The 14,367-nt window shown below is 39.9% G+C and overlaps 1 protein-coding gene across 1 annotated transcript in view; it reads left to right on the forward strand.

Annotated features, from left to right (window-relative positions):
- Positions 1 to 14,367, forward strand: part of SPON1 (spondin 1) — a 327,108-nt gene that overhangs the window by 44,732 nt on the left and 268,009 nt on the right. Inside the window, exon 3 of the mRNA XM_034769946.1 lies at positions 8,460 to 8,593. Within this exon, the coding sequence (XP_034625837.1) occupies positions 8,460 to 8,593 (134 nt within the window). The remainder of the gene's footprint in view (positions 1 to 8,459; positions 8,594 to 14,367) is intronic.

Raw genomic sequence — 14,367 nt, forward strand, 5'->3', positions numbered from 1 at the left:
TAGGATCTTATCCAGCAAATAGCTAACTGCTGGCCCATTCCAGAAAATGTAAGGTGTTCCCCATTAGAGATAACCTGGAGTTTAGCAAACTATAATTTATTTTGCAAATTCTACATTTTATTTCATGTGTCTTATTCCTGCCAACTCGTTCCCTTGCATGCGTCATCTGGGTCAATTCCAGAAAAAAATAGGGATTTTATTATCCTCAGAGATTTTCTCTTTTTCCTGAATTTGACCAGGAATCTATCACTTTCTCCTGTGTAAGAAAGGGGATCACTAGTACAAATGCCCCATTGCTGTAGTGATACATCTTGTCTGATAGGGGTCCTAGAGCTGTTTTCTACATCGATTGATGTTTAACCTCTAGGGAACCGTCTTTTCAACAAATGTATTTGAGTCACGTTTATATTTACTTGAAGGAACTCCTAGAATCTGGATATTTCTTCTGCTCATTTGATTCTCTAGCACCTCAGCTTGTTGGTTAAGGTTCTGAGTTTTATAATGGCATTGTAAAATAAGCAGGATTTTCAATACTTTCAGATCCATTGGCATTTTCTGCTGGTTCTGTGCAGTGTTTTCAGCTGGTCAAGGTGTTTCTCACTGAGATCCATATACATTAGTAATCCTTGTTGACAAAGTTTCTATTTTACTTTCCCTCAAAGCCATTATTTTATGGAGGCCCTCAGGCTTTGCAGGGTTTTTTCTCAGACGAACATTTGTGTAATACTCCCTCTTGCTTTGATGGAGATTGGTGCAGGAAATTGGGTTCAAGGCTCAAAATCCAGCTACTTTTTGTTGCCCCAGTGTCTACATTCCAGAATATAACTGCTTCTATATTTAATTATGGAATTTTCTATTCTTCACAGCTCACTAATTGGCAGTTTTTTGTAGGTTATATAGGATTAGTACATATATACACTTGTGTGTGTGAATGTTCATTGGTAGCTAATGGAAAGAGGCATGAACATACTCTAACCAAACAAGCATTTGGAAAGTGAAGAAATGTTTGTGAGCACTGTTTTTGCATTATCCACCAAGTCTAATTATAATCACCAGGTTAGTCACACTGGTTCATGGTTATAACCTTATCTCCTTCCTTTAGCATTAGCTGTCCTTACTTTTTTTTAAAAATTATTCTGAAATTCCTTGCTGGTGAAAAGTGCTGGATTGACTGCACTGATGACTAAAATTTGTGTGCAACATAGGTACAGCACAGACTCCCCTACCAGCATGCCTGCCCTTTGATCTGGAAAAACAATTTCTAAGGATATGAAAGTAGCTAAGTGCCTATCTTACTCAGTCTTTCCTGCAAGTGGCATCTGTAGTAGTGTTGGTTTCTGTGCATTCCATTTGTCCAGTCAGAAGTGGATTGAACATCTGTTCATTTCATATGGGCCACCAAAAAGACTAAATGGTAAAAATGAATTTTAAACATAAACTAAACTGGATTTGGACCCAGGAATATATAGAGGAAAGGTTCATCCTTTACTGGCTGCTATCTGGCTTGCCTTAATGTGTTTTCGCTTACTTATAGTTATTTCACCTTGCTCAGTCTGAGTTGAGCATGGTCTTTAAAGATTTTTCCAAGCATGCATAATCCTCATGCTACAATAAGTATTCTGAGAGGATGATTACCTGCATCATGCCCATAGAATATGGGGCTAATGTTGCTGTAACTAATGCAGTAATTTAGGCAGTATTTACAGTTTTCCCAGGAAACCATCCCTTTTAAGAATGACCCAACCAGCTGTTTTGCATTTTAATACAGGTCTTGAATAGCGCTGTATTTTTGGAGAACAGATCGAACAACTGTTTAATTAATTTAACTAGGTTCAAAGCTGTAGCTTCCATTAGAGGTATACTTTCCAGCATTGATTGCTGTTCCATTGTGAAATATAATGCAGCTTCTACTTCCAGATTCTTAAGTGGAGGAGAATGATCTCAGCAGAAAGCATGGCAGCTGAATGATGAACCTTGCTCATTTTGATACCTGAAAAGTTTAGAAACTTGCTTTCTTCTTTTGCTTTCTTGATTCTCCCACAAGCCAAAAGTCAGTTTTGTCAGCACATGTTGTGAGGGGTGTGAAAGCAAAGTAGGGGCAGATCAGTGGGACATAAGGTGGCAGAGATAAAGGGCATATTCTGCTTTCTGTGACATGTTTGTAAGTGATGGGGAAATTGAAGAAGTTTCTAAGGCCTCCATTGGCTAAGTGTTCACAAATCCATATTGGAATTATCCAGACCTTAGAAGAGTTCTCAGGAAAGGATGGGGGATACTTCCTCCCAATTTTCAGCCTGCAGGGAGCTCTATTTCCCTCCTTCCCCCAGTCTGTCTTCATTCTCCTCTCTCCCAAACCTGCTTCTTTCTTCCCCATCCTGAAGTACCCTAGTCACACCTACCTCTCACCAACCCCCCCGCCCAAACTCATCTCAAACCTTTTACCCATGCAGTGAAGATAAACCATAATGTGCTTGAATGGCACCTGTCTGAGCACCTAGGTGCAAGCATCTCCACTGCAAAGTCCTACCTGTGTTACTGTCCTCACTGTGTCTGCACCTGCCCATGTGGGTCTGTGGGTTCTTTGCACTCTAGGGTTTTTCCTTGTCAATTGTGAGATAAAGTGTCTGTCTTTCCAGGGGAATTGTGGGAAGGCATTGAAGGAATATCAGCACTCAGGTGATTTTGCCTGCATCCTCACTGCAAAGTGGGCAGGTTCCACCCAGAATTAAACCAAAGCCCGGGATCCAACCTATACCTCCACCTTGGTAAGCTAGTTGGGGCTAAAACACCTCCAAACCCAGTCACAGATTTCTCTGCATGGATGGTAGGGAGATTTGTGTTGAAACCCAGGTAAGAGCTCAGGTTGACTGTGCAGTGAAGCCATACCCTTACACACACCTCTTTCCTGTGGCTTGTTTACCCAGTTTGTTTACGTGCCACGTCCGCAGGTTCGGCTGATCGCAGCTCCCACTGCCTGCGGTTCGCAGCTCCAGGCCAATGGGGACTGCGGGAAGCGGTGCGGGCTGAGGGATGTGCTGGCCACCGCTTCCTGCAGCCCCCATTGGCCTGGATCGGCAAACCGCAGCCAGTTGGAGCTGTAATTGGCCAAACCTACAACGCTGCAGGTAAACAAACTGACCCGGCCCGCTGGGGGCTTACCTTGGCAGGCCACGTGCCAAAGGTTGCTGATCCCCGAACTAGCCTATATTTGCATGGGATTGTTCTAGACTAGATTATATAAGTTTTTTTTCCATCTCTTAACTTCCATGGGCCCAGTCTTGCCAACTGTTGAGTGCTCTCAACTCCATTGACTTGAGTAAGATCTGAGAGATCAGATCTGGTCATTCTATGATATATAGCAGTGGTTCTCAGCCTGTGGTCTGCAGACTCCTGGGGATCCACTGACTATGTCTAAGGGGTCCGTGAAAGGTTATCGTTACCATAGAACTGTGGTTTTCAACCTGTGGTGACTATGTCTAGGACTTCCAAAGGGTTCCTCAAATGAAAAAAAAGGTTGAGAACCACTGATATATAGAAAACATAATTTTTGGGAGGGAGTTATCCAAACTTTCTTGAATTCGCAGAAAAGTCTTGTGTAAATCCAAGTTTTGGATTAAGGTTTAAATTAGTTTCTAGCTTATTCCTTTCTAGAAACAATGTGAAGAGATTGAACCGAACAGGAAAGAACTGTTAATATCTTTACGAATTAGATATTCTTTTTTTTTTCCTGTAGAAGTTGCTCCCACACTGAAGCATGGCTATTTGAATTACCTATACATTTTGTGGGCTAGTCAGGTATATGTCACCAATTTGAATTAACATGGATTCTGCAAAGTATTTAAAATTAACTCATTCAAATTATTACCCACAAGGTTTATGCAGTGTTGTAGCCATGTTGGTCCCAGGATAGTAGAGACAAGGTGGGTGTGTTACGAGAAAACTGGACTTGACATAACCCACAGCCATCTTGTGCACTTAGTGACCAAAAACTGGAAGTGAGAACACCACTTAGCAAGAAGAAATTTGGCCTTGCTTACACAGACAAAAACAGGAGCTGACAAGGTTAGCTGCCCTGGCTCTAAGTGCCTGTGTCCTTAAGTTTCTTCCTAGAGCTGCTTTGCTGATAAGTAACAATTATGAGTTCTTTGCTGTTGCTCGGAAAATGATCATCCTATTAAAGATTACTTTAAGTTATGCTTTGTTTTAAGTTACTTATAAAAAATTAGTTAGAAAGTATACTTTGAGAAAAGTTTGAATTTTCTAAGAGCAAAAAGACAATAATATTAATCTCCCCAGCAGCTAGGAGAAAGGCTTGCTAGAACCCTGCTGCTGCCACTCGCTATCACCTCAGATTTTGGATAACTATTTGGGGGTGCTTCTAGGTTATTGATAGTTTTAATATGTGCTTTGTACTCAATAAGAATATGGATTTTTGAGTAAAAGCACACTTGTGTGTATCAATCATTTATCAGATGGAGGTGCTGTGTTCCCTCACTGATTTATTTCCTGACACTGCCTGAAAAACAGAGATTGGTTACCATAGCTTTGGGTTCAGATAACCCTGGGTAATAGGCAAAGTAATATCTTTTTTTGGACCAACTTATGTTGGTGAGCGAGAAAAGCTTTTGAGATTACGAAGAGGTCTGCTTCAGCTGAAGAGCTCTGTGTAAGCTTGAAAGCTTGTGTCTCTCACCAACATAAATTGGTCCAATAAAAGATGTTACTTCCCTCACCATGTCTCCCACATAGGTTTATGGGATTTTCAATCATTCATCTATAACAACTTTATCATAACATTTTTGCTGTGTAAATGTTATTTCAACTGAGTAGATATGTTATTTAAATCATGCAATAGTATTTACTTACTAGTTATTAGTTAACATTCATAATTCAACATAAAATGAAATTAATGGAGATATCCCATCTCCTAGAACTAGAAGGGACCTTGAAAGGTCATCGAGTCCAGCCCCCTGCCTTCACAAGCAGGACGAAGTACTGATTTTTCCCCAGATCCCTAAATGGCCTCCTCAAGGATTGAGCTCACAACCCTGGGTTTAGCAGGCCAATGCTCAAACCACTGAGCTATCCCTCAGTCTGGGTTTGTGCTATAATGCTGGAAATGATAGTTAATTTTTCATAATTTTATCAGACTATAAAATGAAAAGCAGACACCAGCATAATCCAAAACAAAAATAGAATATGTTTCACAGTATGACTGCAAGGAAGTAAATTTAAACAAGTGTTGTTGCTTCAAGTATCTGTGATTGATATTCTTTCCCTCTGAAACATAATAATGTTGCTAGGTATATAAATCACCATGGGGTGTAGAATGACATGTTCTAGACGATCAGACCTATTTAGCCAAGCAGGCACTGTATTACTTCATCTTCTCAGAGCCATAACTTGAGACATAACCCTTAGGCAAAACTAATCCAATTCCTCTTCTTTCCCTGTTTTTATTCTCCCACACTCTCTGGGTTTTAAAACACAATGTAATGGGAGACAAGCTAAAATGTAAAATATGATGAAATAAGTTGAAAATGAAGTCCATTTGCTAAGAAATGCCACCGTGGGCTAACATTAGAGAAAATAATGACATTAATAGCTTACAGTGGTGTGCAGAAAATGCATGTACTATGAAAAGCTTAATAATTCTGGTCCTGTTCTATCCCCAGTTATGCAGCCTGGGCAAAATTTCACACTCTTCACTCAATCAAAATTCCCATTGAAATAAATGGAACTGTTTACAGAGTAAACAGAGTAAAGTACCATCAAAGAGTGACTTACCTGTTTAATGGAAAATGCAGTGAGCATTACCTATGCCATAATTAGCTGCTTCCCAGCATGATGAGTCTGGTGAACATCTGAGCCTCATAAAAAGAGCTAAGAGAACTCAGAGAGTGGGAAGCTCTGAGGTAGGATCTGCAGGAAGCAGGGGACTCCAGTGAGTGGTAGACTGTAAGACGGACTCCAGGAAAAGCAACTTAGGAGTCAGCCCTTTACCTCAGAGGAGAGAGAGACTTAAAGGTAGCCCTGAAGGAGGGCTGAAGATTAGCCCAAGAGGAAGAATCTTTTGTTTGTTGGGATTTGGGTGTCTTTGGACTTTTGTTACTCTGGAAGGTGTTAAATTTGCTTAGTTAGTTGGCCAAAGGGCCAAGCCACATTACCAATACTGACCCATGTGGGGAAGGCTGAGGGGACTCATCTTGAAGGAGGAGAGTGAGGCAGAAGAGGATTATGAGTGGCCATGCCTGTACTATGCAACATAAGCAAGGGAATCCCAATCAGTCGCTGAGCAGTTAACCCTCAGAATATCTGAGAGGAAGGCTGATAAATATTATTTTCCCCATTTTGCAGATGGGGAATTTGAAGCAGATAGGATAAATACAACTCAGTGTCAAAGCCAAGATTCCAGTTTAGGACTTTGACTAAGTGCCATTTGGTGCTTAGACCATTAGATCATGACAAATAGAAGTGGGGGAAAAAATCAGTATAGCGCCTGACCTATGTTTGTTCACAGCAGTCCATATTCTCAACATTTCATGCTAACAATTTACAAAATTCAAATCTAGTGGGATAGTTTGGCAGTGACGTGTGTCTCATAAGGAATGTGATACAAATCAATGAATGTGATGGACAAAATATATAGGTATTAGATATATTAAAAAACAATTGTATCCACATACATTCCTTGAATTTATATATTCATTGTTTTTTATTTTTGGTTATTTTCTTAGATTTCATAAAAAAGGCAAGTAATGGCCCTAGAATCCGAAGTCATCTGTTTATCTATAGACTAAGTAGAACAGAGGGTTGTCCACACTGTATTGTGCCAATGCACCTCTACCCTGACCTAAAAGGAAAGGAGTTCTAGCTCTATGCCCAATGTTTGGCCTCTCTTTTGAGACTGCCAACCAGGGTGCCAATTGTTTTAGTGTAGACCCCACCTACCCTCTAAATGAAAATCTGTTCAAACTACAGATATTCCCTTTTCTACACTACATGAAATTCTCTCTGTTGTACCAGAACATCTGTTAAAGCAACATTAATTGCAGAATGTATTCAATGGTGAATAGAGTTGGGCAAAAAGTTAGCAATTAAAACCTGCTGCCACAGAAAATGTGCCCAGTTACAATCTTGAAATTCAGAAAAGATTTGTTGAATGGTTTGGCTAAGATTTGTAACTCTCTGGTGTAAACTGGACCCAGTTTGAAGTCACCCATGGCCAGGCCAAGTCAATGCAAGCCATTTTCTGATTTTGAAGTGCAGCCTCTCAAAATCACAGCATTGTGTGGTTCCAAACAAAACTTGGCAGTTTTAACTGAATTATCTTTGAGAGTTTGCACTTGTTCAAATACCAGACTCCAAGTGAAACCTATGGAATACAAATATTGGAGGACCTTGTAGAAAATATTTGCACATGTATCAAAACCAGAGTCTTGCATATTCTAATTCAAACTCTGTTTCACAGCCCCTGTTCCTGCAGAGCATCAGCTTACTATCACAATTGGCTCAAGGGTATATGGTCATATTATATTATTTCTTCACTTCACTTCTCTTATATTTACCAGTAACCAACCCTATAAAGCAATAATTTATGCATATTGCCTCAGATACTGGGATCTGGAATGAAGCTATGTTACAGATGAAAGTATGATTCACACCTTACTGGTTGTGTTGGGCATATGACCTTGAGTATAGTAGGATTTACACAGATGTTTGATGAGAAACTGCCCACTGTAACATGTTTTCTCTACTAACTCCAGTTGTTACAATACAAATAGTGGAAATGATGTAAATTTTGTTATCATTCTGTCTGTAAACATTTATGTGAAGTTGCAATTATCAAGGTCAACTTAATCTTACATCAGCAGTTCCCAAACTGTGGGTCAGAACCCCAAATGGGATTGTGCCACCAGCAGATCGGTGCAGCGATCCCTAGTGTGCAGAGGAGGCCATTTTGCTCCACAGAGCATGTCTTCACATGGACAGTGTGTGTGTGAGGCATAAGCCATAAAGGACGCCATTTTGTAGAGCAAAACAGTGTCCTCCATGCAGCATGAACTCACATGTATGGTGTGTGTGAGGTCATGCTGTGTGGAGGATGCCATTTTACTCTTCAAAATGTCATCTTCCTTGCTGTCTGGCATCCTGGGAGGAAATAATTCATTAAAATAGGGTCGAGCTGGCAAAAAGTTTGGGAACTCCATCCCTATATAGTTGATTTGCAGCCATATTTAGAAAGGAGCAACTTCCCATAACTTGAGAACATTTCTTTGTTAGTGCTGGTTTCATTTTGTTTGTTTTAATAGATTAATTGACTTTTACAACTCTATCTGCGAAAGACTGGTGATCTAGAAAAATATAGTTACGGGTAATTCCATCTAAAGGAGATACAAACTGACATAAAACACTTTCTAAGCACATTTATTATAGAAAGCATCTTTATATTTCTTTAGATTATAGATGAAGAAGAAACACAATTCATGAGTAATTGTCCTGTTGCTGTTACTGAGAGTACGCCAAGAAGACGGACACGGATTCATGTTTTCTGGACAGCGCCTCCTGTTGGTACAGGCTGTGTAATTCTGAAGTAAGTACTTTTACATGGATCCAAGTTACAAGTAAAACCAGGTTCAGTTTATAATAAGTCTAATTTGATTTACAGTACATTGATGCCTGTTTTTATACACATGAGTCAGCAGTAGTTTAACCTGCACAACATTCCCTTGCAGCTATTTGGCCTACATTTTTAAAAAACAGACTCAATATTCCGGGCACAGCTTTGTGTCCCCAGTTGCACCGATTTAGAAGCATAGCTTTTAGAAGACTTCACCCACAAATCAGGCAGTTAGTCTTCTAAACATTTTTTGGAGGAAATTATGCGCATAATATCGGAGGCATGATTGAAATGCTGGTAAATCCTTAAATTTTAGCCAAGCATGTCAATCGGGCTGCACTATGGTACCTGCATTTTCTCAAATTAATCAATATCACTCAGAAAAGCACTGTGTTAGATCAGCAACCGGATGTTTTTGACAGAAATTTGTTTTGTTTCCTGATTTAAAGTTACAACAAAATGTTGCAGCACGCTGTCCACTGTATTGCAAGCTAATTTAAGAACTGTGTATAATGTAATGGTGTTATAAGAGCCCCATCAGCAATCCAAGAAGATTCATTCAGAGTCAATGCACCGTTTAATAGAGAGATGATTCACTTGCCCACGAGCATCACCTTCATCTTACTTTGATTGTATTTGAGCCCTTTTTATTCCTCAAGGTGTGTATTTCTTCCAGACATTGGGGTAACTAGTTGATGGTGGTGTTTCGTTCTGATGAGAATGAGTTATATTGCTCTGTATTATCAGCATTTGTAGGCATTTGACCCTGAAGCATCACCCATTGTCTCTTGGTGGTTGAAACAGGAAGTGAAAAATGTTTAATGCAGTAAAAGCTACAGGAAACATTTAGCTAGGCCAAATTTAATTCTTAACACCCATAAAAGTCATGATTCCTACAAAACTTTTCACAAGGGTTGGGCAGCTAGAGTACTGTGATTGCTTCTTATTATACTAATCATAACGGTCTCTGTGCTACCTGCATCTTTGTGGCATCCGCCTGAGGTTTGTCTGTCTTATTCTTTGGTTGTAAGCAAGGATCATTCCATTATATGTGTGCATAGTGCCTACCACAATAGGGCAATTAGGTACTACCATATAACAAATAATAATTATTAATATTAATTGAGTTGGAATTTATCCAGAACCTCATAATTTAAGACCCTGCTCTTACAAGAATTATGGTGGGATCTTTCATGTCCACAGGTTGTAAGGAGGAACTTGGTTTTACATAGCTTCTAAAAGTCAGCCCAACAACAAACAAAGTGTCTCTGATTAGAATTCTGAGATATTAATTAAAAAATGACTAGGGAGAAAGTGTGGGTGATTTAGTAGGTAGGTTTCTAATTTCTACAGTATATAGACTACTCATCCAAATACTGAACCATTTCCAAACTGTTAAGCTTGCAGTATCTGACAAGATCAAAACCAGGGTGGAATAACTGAAGGTCAGGTAGAAGGGCCATTGTTAAATACACATGTTTTGGTGAATGTGAATAAAACACTATTTGATTATTAGCTGTCTTTCAATAAAACTTCTGCAGAAAATACAATTTTCCCTGAACTAGTTGCTTAGAGATGCAAAAGATAAATTGACTGTTGTAATTCTGAGTTCAGTTCAAAAGAAGAATGAAACACCTCAGAAAAAAACAACTACCTTTTATTGTGATTTGTTAGAGCCAGTGATTAACATTATAATGTGGCTTTCATTTGCACTGAAATCCAGTGCTCAGTAGTACGATACATAGCAATTACTGTTGTGCTTTTTGGCATAAACTTAACACCATTTACATTTTTTCATTTGGAACTCATCTAAATTATAGGGTTTACATTAAGCCTTCTTTACAATCACCTCCCCATGCTTCCATACAAATCCATACAAATGCTGGGCACCATTTTCTCAACTATTTTGGCAATCATGAGAGCTTCAATGAGACCATATAAATTACATTGTTTAAAAATAGCTATTATAATTAGGGATGGCCAAAACCATCCAGGGGAAATTCTGCTACCTTGAACTCTGAAGGAGGCAAATCATCCCTCCTCCTCCCCACTTTGTTCTGTATATGCAGGAGTGCAGCTGTATATGCAGCACAGCTGGAGCTAGGACTCTATCCTGATAATTTGCTGGTAAGATTTGCATCAACTGGTGCTGGTGGTTTTGAGCCAGTTTTGGACAGAGAGGGCCTGATTCTTATCTTACACCATATACTGATCCATTGGCTTCAACTTACACTGGTACAAGTGTAAAGAGAATCATGCCTTAAGGAGAAAAGGTAGTTACCAGTTTGTTAGATGAAGCTAATCTACAAATACGTTTTTACCTTACTATGGGCCAAGTTCTGCTCTCATTATGCCAGCCTAAATCCAGAGTAACTCTACAGACTTAATGAAGTTACTTTGGAATTGCACCCGTGTAACTGGGAATAGAATTTGGTCTGATGTTGTTCTTAATACTGAGTTTTATTTTCCTGGTTAGTAAAATCTGTTACCCGAGGCCCATAATTGACCAGCAGTCCCCTTAAACTTTTTCAGGAGCTGAACCTATTACCTGTTCGGCTAAAAAGCCAAAAGTGGTACGGGGAAATGGGAAAGTGAAGGTTCCAAGTGCAGCCTGGGAAGTAGAAATGCTTTGGCATGAGTACTAGTTAGTTTTGATGCATAAGTTCAAGGGCAGCTTGTCAGTAGCATTAGCTTACATTTTGCCTCCCCACCCACCCCATACTACCTTGCTTTGTCACACAACTATTAATCCATTTTTTTGCATAAAAGGTTAACATTACCAGGTTATTTTACATCTGATATTTCATAACCATGAACAGGACACTGCAGTCAGATTCCTCACTCCCACTGGGTTGTTGCAGCACAGAAGCCTGAAGGTTTGGTCTCTATTTTGCCCCAGTTTACAATAAATCTCTTGAATTCTCCCAGACTGTGCATTGAAATACGTAACCACGAGTCTATTGAGCATGTCTACACTGCCTGGATACATATACAATACTAACTAATACAGCAAAGTACTTAAGCACATGCTTAGGTCCTATTGAAATCAGACTTAAGTGCATGCTTAAAGTTTAAACATCTACTTATGTGCTTTGCTGGTTCCTGGCCTATACTCTCACAGACATGTTTGTGCACACGGTGGACTCATTGAAACCTTTTCTGGAATGGGGGTGAGCAAGAGCATGTGAGCGGCAATGATCTGTCCCTACAGCAAGTTGAACATCTTAAAAATGGATGATAGGAGAGTCTTGGGGAAATATGTATCATTACACAGAAGCGGAGAAGCTTTCAGACTTGGACTTGGTTATTTAAACGTTGCTAATCACCTCTCTTGCCATAAAATAAGAAAAAAACCTCTCCACTATCAATGTAGCTCTCATTCTGGTGTCCCAGTGCGAGAGGACTCGGGTGAATTCAGCACACAGATCCAAAAATATGGCCTCTCGCATCTAAAAGTTCTGCAGCCACTGTTCATCCTCCCAAACCTGCCGTATGATGTAATCCCACTAATCGGTGCTTGTTTCCTGGGCCCAGAAGCACTGATCCACCATGTAGAATTGCTCCGTGAATGCCAACAGTCATCTGACATTTTTATTCACTGTGTCCATCAGCCTCTATTCATTGTTGTCAAACATTTTTTCTTCCTCATTGAACCACCAGCTGCAGTGGTAGTCACTGAAGTTCTGCAGATACAGACAAATTGTGCATCCTATAGTAGCATTGGTCATTAGAATTGTGCTGAACTCTGGGTTCTGCCAGAGAGATGGTGGAAACCAAAAAGTGACACATGGGATTGTGAGCCTTTTAAAATTCTGGGATGGAATGATCATTATGGGATGGAGAAAGTGGCATTATGGGAACTTGACCCCTAGTTCTCAGAAATCCCTGGGAAAATTGCTGGTATCCCACAAAGCACTGAGAAAATGTCCCACAAGGCATTGTGCTGGTTGGCTGCGCAGGGCGCACTGGGATGCCTACCTGTGATGCACCGCATTTTCCATTGATGCAAGCACTTGTGGTGTGTATGCACAGCATTGACACAAGCAGCCAAGTGTACATATGCCTGAGCGGTGTAAACCAATGGAATTTACATCATGTAGAAACTTTGTAGTGTAGACACAGCCTTAGATTATAGGTGCATTTCTTAGCTATGCTGGAGGACAGACTGTCTTAAACCAATTTTAGCCCTAGGTTTCTGAAGCTGAATGATAAAGTATATTGCTGGGGATAAAGTGTCTCATTTAAGTGTGATTTGAAATGTGGGAAGATTCAGATTAAAATCTGAAAAAAAAGGAAAATATTAAGGGAAAGTGTATACAATAGAAGGATATAATATAACATGATGGAGTAAAGCCTGCATATTTTAGCTCAGTATGCATTAAAATTTAATAGTGGGGAAACTGTTGTATAAATATGTGTTTGCAAATAGTGCAGGAATTATGCAAAATCTTGCTAATATCTAAGTCACTCAAGTTTGTCAAGTCATGTAAATCTCATGAAGAGGCAAATGCAAGAGATGCTTTGGAATGTTGCAAGATGCTAATTATATTTTCCTCTTTTTGCATTTGAGTTTGACTGAGTCTGAATGCAACAGATTATTTAATAAATATTGTCCAGGTGCAGATATATTGTATATTTAATTTACCATTTAAAAAGGAAATCTTAAACCAGTGTTTCTCAAACTGTGGTCGCTGCTTGTGTAGGGAAAGCCCCTGGCGGGCCAGACCAGTTTGTTTACCTGCCCCATCCGCAGGTCCAGCCAGTAGCGGCTCCCATTGGCCGTGGTTCACCACTGCAGGCCAATGGGGGCTGCTGGAAGCGGCGGCCAGTAAGTCCCTCGGCCCGGGCCGCCGGGGCAGGTAAACAAACTGGCCCGGTCCGCCAGGGGCTTTCCCTACACAAGCGGCGACCCCAGTTTGAGAAACACTTTCTTAAGCAGTGCTCTGATGGGATCACATAGCTGGGATTTCAGGCAATTATGATATGTGCTTTGTATGATAAACAAAACATTTACAAGATTTTATTTACTAGCTGCTCACCTTCTGCCATCCAAACGATAGTTAACCAACCAACAAATGAAAATCCAAGATAACTATTCCTTCTCTTATTTCCTGTAACATATCAAATATCTTCATCAAGGCCTCTTCATGGGATTGTTCATGGGAAAAAAATTGAACCATGTCTAGGGGAATGTTTTAATCTTTTTCAGACGAAGTGTGGAATTTGTTGTTTTTCTGCATAAATAATCTTCCTCATGATTTATTAACATCCCCTTTTCTGGCTGTAAGTGGCCACCAGAGGCTGAGCAACTTGAAAGGACTATCCCAAATAAGAACTCTTGCAGATTTAGCACTTCACTGTATGCATTTTAAAAAAATTTCTTCATTGGGAAATGGTGTATCTGGTGTGCTTGCTGAGCTGGTAGCAAAACATACTGCAGATTTCAGGAACAACTTCAGGATTCAAAACATGTATCTGCACTTGAGATACAATATTCATGTCTCCATGGAACATGTGGCTTCCTTTCCTGTGTGCCATCCCTCTTTCTCCCAGCCCCCATATCTCTGGAAGTAAATGATATTAAACTAGAAGTGTGTGAATCCCAGGGGGGTTGATTGCCATGAGGTTCATACACAATTTTATTTTGTTTGGGTTTGCATCCCATTCTGCTATTCCAATGCTGTTGGAAAATCTAAGATAGAGTTCAAAGGAACCCGAAAATCTCAATGAAACTATCCATTTCCGAC

This window comes from Trachemys scripta, chromosome 4 (assembly GCF_013100865.1).
Source record: "Trachemys scripta elegans isolate TJP31775 chromosome 4, CAS_Tse_1.0, whole genome shotgun sequence".
NCBI lineage: Eukaryota > Metazoa > Chordata > Testudines > Emydidae > Trachemys > Trachemys scripta.